Genomic DNA, 9,176 nt, shown 5'->3' on the forward strand with positions numbered 1-9,176 from the left:
ACAAAGAAAACTCAACTCTGAGTAATTCTTATTAAACAAACTCAATAATAATCATAAACTGAATTGTTAAAGGCTATAAGCATATATTTATAGCTCAAGACTCCTAGTCCTAAGATAACAATGAAATAGAGTTAATTTAGAAGTCTACGAAAGACAACTAAATCAAATAAAAGACTAACAAAGAAACCTAATAAAAGACTAAAAGATAAGATAAGATAAGCCTTGAATTCCAATCTACATCAATTAGGAACCCTAAGCATTGAAACCACAATATTAGGTCCAAACACCATGAGTCACTAAATTTGTCTATCAGTATTGCAAAATCGCAGCGGTTTTCGTCGAGTGTTTGGGATGCCAGATGAAATTGCAACTTTCTCAACGACGACATTTCCATGGCAATCGATTTTATAAGAGACGTCCATTCCTTCCAAATTTAGGTGATAAATTATATCTCCGAAAGAAAGAGAAGCCGGATCAGCTCTGAGGGTAGAAGCTTCTTCATCTTTGCAACTGTCTGAATCAGAAGCATTACCCAACTGTTCACCATTTCTTGTCTGAACATCAGAATCATGAGGTCGATTTCTCTGAGACAGTGACCGAATATCCCATGAAAGCACCTGCTTTATTAAGCTTTGGAGCTCATCTGATGATGCATAGAGTGACTTCTTATCCTGAAATAAGGAAAACAATTGCAGGATCACTGAGAAAATGCCAAATAAACTACATTGATACAATGCAGTTTAATGTAGATGAATGCATAGTATGTAAATAGTACAATTTAGGGGAAAATGATGGAGAGAGTATTAATTCTGGAACTAATATAAGTCATAAGGTCAACCCACGCCACATAAAAAACAACTCGAAAGCAAGCAATCACTATTGCTAGGCTGAATGAGAATCTAGTCAATGAACTTAAACCACCATTTTTTTCTCATTTCTTTTTTTGACCATTTCCTTTTCTTTTTACAACCAATATAAAAGTTCTCAAAGTGAGGTCTATAATAATCAAGGAGTTCTAAATTCCTGAGCTCCACTTTTACTGAGGTATCACCGTGATTACTCCACACCACTAAGCTAATAGATGATTTAGCTTTTTACTAGATAACAGCAAGAGATGTATCACATAGTTTTCAACTGAGCAAAAGTTCAAATAACTGTTCAAGTGACCAATTCATAAACATTGTACGAATAGGGAGGCCACGGCTGACTATTCTAGAGTACAAAAAGTAGAAAAAGATTAAGCACGAAACCACATCTGCTTTCACAGATGTGTACAATAGATGGAAACCTTACTCCAGAAATCATAGATGGAAAAGAGTGACGACAATAGTAACATCAGTTTTATGTGGCCTGCAATCAGCAAGAGGATATATTCCCACCTAAGATAAGATCATTCCAGCCTAGAATAATTGATTTCTCCTATTCTCTTGAACATTCTAACATAATATCAATCAAATCCACATTCATGTAGTTTCAAGAAATTATAGAGGACCATGTCTGGCATCTTGTCAGAATAGTAGGAAATGTAGTGAGGTTGCAAAGAGGAAGATGGTTAACAAACTCACCATTCCTCTCACTCACGCAACATCTATCCATCACTATAACATGCCGTTTCCTTAGATTATCTAAGGTAAGGATCTTGCCTAGGGCCGCTGACCACGCAAAAAAGACCGCCCTCAAAGGAGCCTGAGTCCACCCCATCAAGTTTCACTTTTTTTTTTTTTTGATAAGTAATAAGTATATTAACAAACATGCAGAGGGGCACAACCCATGTACACAGGATGTATATAAAGAAACCCCTACTAATTAGAAAAAGAATTACAAAGCTCTAAGAAATCAGAAAAAGTAAACTCATTCGAGTTAGACCAAGTCACTCTCCAAGAGAACAAAGTATTTTATTTGAATGGAATTAATGCTATATCACCTATCATTTTCAAGGAGAAAACTTTTTACATTTTGATTTTCTTCTTGACAGCTTCATGTATTAATCTTCTTCATTTTTTGTTCGTGTATTTGAAACATTAATGGACGGGAATTGTGATGGTGCCTTACATAATATAACGACTTTTATCAGGACTATTAGCCAAACAAAGCATGCCTTAACACATGCTTCATAATCAAAATGCCGGTGCTGTTATGAACCGACCAAATTGGAGTGTGGCTGCTGCTATGAGCCAAACAAATTGGGGTAGCCGCAGTCAGCAAAATGGTTTCAATCAAAATATTCCTACCTCAATTTAAATCCCTATTTTGATTTTTTTTTTTTTTTTTTGCATGACATTCTTCTGTAACATATGCTACTTGGTTTATGCTACATAGTAAAATGAAATCTTAATTCACATAATTTTGTTTGTGGCAGTCAGTCATGCAGTGTCAGTGTGTGCGTCCCTACACTGGTAAAATAATAATAAGCACAATATATACTATCCTATCAAGTAATAAAAAATAAAAAAATAAAAAAATTAATAAACGAAATCAGACATGTGTCTAATATGTAGAGTATTGAACCACTTACTATCGTAGCCCAACAATCAGCAAGAGTGGAGGGAAAACCCTCAGAGAAGCTAACAGAAGCCACTGCCAACAAATTGTCGTCCTATGAATACAAAAATAGAATTCACCAATAAGAAGGAATTAGTGAAAAGCATTTCTGAAAGAGAAAAGCATTTGTGTGTGTGTGTGTGTGTGTGTGTGTAGGTTGTTATCAGGGTCTTTCAGTTTATTCCATTACCACCATCGTACAAAATCACATTAAAAGATACTAACTGTATAAGCAGTGAGGGTAAAATACTAGCAAATATGAGAAAATTTTAAAAACAAAATATTGAGAAAAGGATACTAAGGCTTCGTGGGTTTAGATCTAAACCCAACACAATACCCACTTTACTCTCAGCAAGCAGCAATTGCATACATATGTTTTTCTTGTTATGTACTTTTAGATTTGTACAAGGGCATATTTTTCATATGCTTTGAACTTCTATTCATATATAATCTGAATGGGGTCGTGTATCCGGGGTTTACTCTTCAGGGGTGGTCCAAAGGGCCTACCTTGGTGAGGTTCAACATCATCAAAAACAAATTCTGCATCTGCATTTAGTTTTAAGCATAAAATAATAATATATATAGTAATAATAATCATAGTAATCATCATCATCATAACAGCTAATGCTACATCTTTACCATGCACTTATCTCTTTTACAGTTGAAAAATTATGTTCAGATTTTCATGGAACAACTAGATTTGGCAGCTAATGTTCACGCTTCTAAATTAGTTTCTCACCCATAACTTTTGATACACCAAACATTTGGCATCTGTAATATGGATTACACAACTAGCCACATTTTAAACTGGCGTCCTTCTGTGTACACTAGATTTAAAGAACTCTACTCTCCAGATTAAAGCAAATGCACCTTGGAGTATGAAGTGCAAGAACCATAAAACAATAGCAATGGTTTATAGCTTGTGCTTATCAATGCTAATAAAGCTCATGCATATGACTGAACATCACTTTCTCTCACAAGCAAGAAGTATATCATATATGTGGAATTACATTATTTAAAGAAAAATAGAGAAATACCGATACCCACTTCGGCACTTTTGCTCCCTCAACTGCATCACAGTATGGTAGATAAGGTTTGATATCAAGCACAGGCTGTGGGTAAATTCAAACAATTAGTTTGACTATGTGATTTGAATCATCAACATCACGCTTAGATGCATATGGTTCAAAGTTGCACCAAATAAAGAGGAAGCAAAGAAACCCATAAAGTAAAACTAGTGTGGCTAGTAAATAAAAGCAATGAAAACTTACCGTTGCATCAACCAGATCCACACCAGAAAGAAGAACCATATTTTCTTGTACAGCCTCCACCTAGAGTACAGAGAGTCTAACTTTAACAAACTGAACATATTCCACCTTTTAAGTGGCATATTTGTCTTTTATTTGAAGGAATAAATTTCTCACTTTAAAATTGGAACAGAAATCAAATTGTATTGGATGTAACTTGGATATAAATATATATATATATATATATAGAGAGAGAGAGAGAGATAGATACATATATACATTATATATAGGGAAAACATCACTTAACCCTTCTAAACTTTGGAATTACCCTCCTAAGCTTCAAAAACTTTCAATTTAATGTATCCATCTTTCAAGTTTTTTCAATTTCACCTATCCATTAAGATTTTCCATTAAATCCTAACGGAGGGGAGTCAAAATTCCTAAAATACCTCTCATTTTTTTAGGAAAATAAAAAGAAAAAGATTGCAAGGATTCAGGCATTGGTCATGATTTAACGGAGTTTTAAAAAATACCCATGTTTGAATCTGTGAAATTTTTTTATACATTTAAAAAAAAAAAAAAATTGGGGTATTTTGAGAATTTTGATAGGATTTAACGGAATGGTAAAATTGAAAAACGGATACACTAAATAGAGATTTTTTGAAGTTTAGGGGGGTAATTGCAAAAGCGACGATAATTCAAGGGGGTTAAGTGAAATTTTTCCTTATTTATATTTAATGGGGTGATAATGATAGGATTAAAATCAAAGATGAGTTAGGACCTTATGCTGCCTCCATGAGAGTCGCAACTACTAATTTGTAATAAGGGCTTATCTGGAATTCTTGTTACTAGTATTGAAAAAGTGATACAAAAACATGAACATAATATGCTCTTGACATGGCTGTTAAAACAACCACAAAATATATTTCTAAAACAGATAAAGGATTGATACAAAGAATTTTATTTTATTTTATTTTTTGATTGATAATCATAAAAAGCAGAAGATATTCTAGCCATTTGCATCAACCTCAAACTTCTTGCATACGGACTCCTCCAAATGCACACTAAAATATTAGGTAAAAGTTGATTGGTAGCATATTTGATCAAACAAGTGATTTTCTCACCAATTACAGATCCCACCTACCCCTAATAAATTGAAAAACCCATAATCCCAATTGCTACAGGTAGGGCTATAATTAAAGCGAATCGAACCAAGTATTAAATGTTCAAGCTTTGTTCATTTAATTTTGATTTGAACATGAGCTGAGCTCGATCTAGATAATTTGTTTAAACTTGGTTCATTTATTTTTGAATGAATTCACAAACTGTTCAATAAACTTAATCATTCTTTCTATAAATTCATTTATAGCCCTAACTACGGGAATACCATTTAGTTGACATGTGCTTGTTTGGACAATTTTAGTTCATCATGTCATTCTTTGATAAAAATCAATATAATCTTTGTAAAAATGTTGTAAGTCAAATTTCTGCAGGATTTTATGTCTTTCCTACTTTAAAAAAGTTCAATTCTCCAGTTCTGGACTAAATTTAAGTCGCTCACTCTAGGGAAAACTACATGAATATTTCCCTCTTTTCTCCTTACCTTTGCAACAGTGAGCCCAATAGGGCAGGGTCGATGTGGAGATCGTGTAGCAAACACTCCCATCCTTCCACCTTTCAATCTTGGTACTTTCACCTATCCATCCAGTCAATCTTTTAAAGGAGTTAAAGATATACAAGAAACAATTATTAGCATGAGCCATGGTAAACAAAATATTAATTAGTGGTGCTCAATACCTTCGCCTTGAACCGCGATTTAGATGGTTCCTTCCATAACTTCTCCATATTTGTATTTAGGTGAAAGACATATATAATCCAGCAATGAGAATATTCTCCAAGCCCCTCAAGGGATGCAGGAGGAACCCGATTAGGATCAAAAACCAAACATGCCCTAGCAAGGGGTACAAGTAAAGGTTGCCTGGGTGTTCCATTTCTGCAAGAACAAAAACTGATAGTTAATTTCTTGGATATTAAAGAAGCATAGAGACATACATCATTATATGGTCATGTTCATTAAGCTTTTACCAAACACGAACAACAAACAATAATTTCACAATGAGAAAATGTGCAGGCTCCGTATCATAAATATCTTAAGCTTGTTGGTAGTAAAGTGAAGACCTAACATGGGACTTCCTATCAGCATGACTGACACTAAATTGCAGCAAAAAGAGAAAAGCATCAGCAATGGGCACAAACAAAAATTGCAAATGATAGAAATTTTGTCCTGCTATATATGATTTCCTTATATTTATGGGTGATTAACAATGTGATGACAATTCATTTCCTACATCATTTTTATGCTATATATATGACACCTTTCAAATGTTACAATCAAACAGGATAAACCAAGTAGCATATCTACTGACCCAACTTGGACTCTTAATGCAAATCAGTTTACAAGTACACCAGTCAGAGTAAAATGGTCATATCTTATGATTATGATATCAGATGAAGGAAAGTTGAGTAGCATTAGAAAGCTGATTCAAAGAGCTATAATTTTGTATTTCATAAAAATTTTCCAACTCTAACATTTACCAAGTCAAAACGAGCCATCAATCGAAGTCTGAAAATCTGATTCAGGAAGTTCGATCGACCTTCATTTGACCTTTGATCAGTCGAGCTTATGACTGATGCCACAGGAGAAAAACCGAGAGTTCAATCAATCGAACTTGCGGCTGATGCCACAGGAGAAAAAACCGAGAGTTTGATTGATCGAACTTGGATCTTTAAAAAAGGACAATTTTGTAATTTTACTTCTTAGGGCTGCAGACCTACTCCTATTTAAGCACAATAAGGACATCCTAGCCACCTAGTTGACGTTATTTTCTCAATTTCATCAATAAGAACACTCTTAAGAGAGTTTTTCTTCAGTTTTCCTATAATTCTTAGAATTTTCTAGGATTTATAGAAGGGTTGTGAATTATTGTGCTTGCAGATTTTGCTTCTCACTACGCCACGCTACATCAACTCTTCTAAGGTCAACAAGCAATCTACATATATTCAAACTGTACCAAACAATTCCACCAATTTTCCAATCTCTCACCAATAACTATTCTCTGGTGGTAAAAAGAGAAAAGAACTCACGTAAACTTCTTGTTTCCTAACAGAATAATTAGCGTGTCTACTTATCTTACACCTTAATGGGAAAAATGTTATTTTCATTTGAAATGAATGTATATTCTTTTAATAGTTGAATGCCATTTTAGACAGAAATTCAAATACCATAAAATGCAATCTCAGGAAAGAAAACAATTATAGGAAAAAGGATAAAACTCTTATAGCTAGAAACGCTTATCTAAATTATGATGATTGTGAGTACCTAGTTGAGAAGCATGATTGGATGACACCAATAGGTGCCATGGGATAAGAAGACGACTCCACATTGTCAGAATTAGGATGTGCTAGTGCTTTCCTTAATGCCTATAAAAAAGAAATCAGCAAAACACATGACTAAGCCCAACAAATACTTACGATGAGATATAACAGCACAATAAAAAACGGTTAGAGATTGCTGGGTCATCAACAACACAAAGAAAGATAGAAATGTTTAACAAGAAAGAAATGAAAGAGATGCTGCAACAGAATTTGTAACTACAATATTTACATTTCCAATGAGGAAAGCTATAGAATCCTTTAAAAAATAGCTAACAAGGATCTCATTTATATGACTTTGGTATAGACCTATGATAAACAAAAACAAAAACAAAAATTTCACACTAATAGCATCTTGCAAAGCTTCCCAGGAGAAGGATGAGACAACATCATCTAGCTTTAACTTTGTGTAGACTATTGGTCTCAACAAGTGGTTTTCTTACAAAACGTACTTCGATGAGAATACAAACACAAAAAGAACCCAAAAAAAAGAAACATTAGAAACAATCACTATTTTAGTTGAAACAGTAACAAATGCCTTAAGTTTTCATTATTCCAATTCCTAAACTCCATGATATCAACCACGAAAATCTGAAGGACGCATAAGCATATTGTACAACAATATTCGCAAAATTCGCAACTTATTCACCTTTAAAAAATAAAACCCACAATCCCATTTCATCCCTGCCCACAAAACAAAAACACATATGAAAGAGAGAAAGGGAAAAAAAAAAAAAGAGAAACCCACCTAATAATGAATCATTTGGCTCTTTTTTCTTACATTACTTCTCGGAACAGACAGAGTAACAAGAAAAGCAAAATACTCTGAAAATATAAAAGGGAACAATCAAAAAAATAAAAGAGGTGGTGTGGAAAGAAGAAATGTCCAGTGTGGAGCACCTGCTGAGCCCGAATACGACCTTGCCTCTCAGCAACACACTTGCCCAATGAAGACTTGAGGGATTTCTCGAGCTCTCGTACCTTGGATTCCAAACCCCTCGATTTTCTCCGCCAGAAATAGACTGAGTATCATAAATATAGAAAAATTAGGCAAGCTACATGTAACACATGCGCGCGCCCGTGTTCGAGTCACAGAGAGAGAGAGAGAGTTACGAGAGAGGGCTGTGGAGGCGGAGAGAGCTGCGGCGAGGACTAGGGTTATGGCGGCTGTCAAGCGCTTGCAACCTCCGGCTTGGGAGGCCATGTGATTGGTCTGTCTCTGACTCGAGTTTGCAACTTCTTTTAGGCTTTTGCCTTCGTTTGTATTCTGCAAAATGTTTTGGCTTCCTTTATTCTCAGTGGGCTGTGGGCTGTCGCGTGCGACCAAAGTCGCTTGGAATCCATTAACCGATGCCAAAGCTTTTGGTATGGCTGCACCAACAGCACCCGCCGGGCAATTATCAATTTTTAATAATCGTAAGTGCCCGGTCGATTATTAATTTTTAATAATCGCAACCGTTTAAACGGTTAGTAGTTATTTTACAGGAATAAATGTAAAATTGGTTTTTGTGATTGGCTCATGTGGTTTAAAAAATAATTTATAGGTTCCTCAGGTAGGCCAAAATAACATTTTACTCCCTGAACTCATTTTCCGTTAAATCACTTAACGGAAACCGTTTTATTGCCATCTCACACCGTGTTCTTTTTTATTTATGCTTTTAAAAAATGACAAATAAACTTTTTCACGTCATTTTGACGCTCCAGCACACACTTCATGTCAAATTAAATAAGCCTAATCCATTTATATCCCTCTGTGCTGTTGTCGTCTTCATCTTCCCCACCAATTTATTATCTATGACGTCGTTTTCATGTTTGATTCTCATAGTTGAAGATCCACAAAAAAAACAAAAACAAAAAATTAACTGCCAGCCATCACCCAATTTTTTTTTCCTTTATTTATTTATTTATTTCCTTTCCTAAGACACTCTTTTGTGATATCCACCATTCGTACTTTGT

The 9,176-nt window shown here is 34.7% G+C and overlaps 1 protein-coding gene across 1 annotated transcript; it reads right to left on the reverse strand.

Annotated features, from left to right (window-relative positions):
• Positions 1 to 93: 93 nt before the first annotated feature.
• LOC132189591 (uncharacterized) lies at positions 94 to 8,593 on the reverse strand. Its single transcript, XM_059604335.1, has 9 exons — positions 8,334 to 8,593; positions 8,121 to 8,242; positions 7,168 to 7,268; positions 5,586 to 5,781; positions 5,392 to 5,484; positions 3,813 to 3,872; positions 3,579 to 3,653; positions 2,516 to 2,596; positions 94 to 671 (listed from the first exon to the last, which is right to left on the reverse strand). The coding sequence occupies exons 1-9, from the start codon at positions 8,422 to 8,424 to the stop codon at positions 297 to 299; spliced, it is 1,194 nt and encodes a 397-aa protein (XP_059460318.1). The 5' UTR covers positions 8,425 to 8,593; the 3' UTR covers positions 94 to 296.
• Between the last annotated feature and the right edge of the window lie 583 nt (positions 8,594 to 9,176).

Source organism: Corylus avellana, chromosome ca8 (assembly GCF_901000735.1).
Source record: "Corylus avellana chromosome ca8, CavTom2PMs-1.0".
Taxonomy (NCBI): Eukaryota; Viridiplantae; Streptophyta; class Magnoliopsida; order Fagales; family Betulaceae; genus Corylus; species Corylus avellana.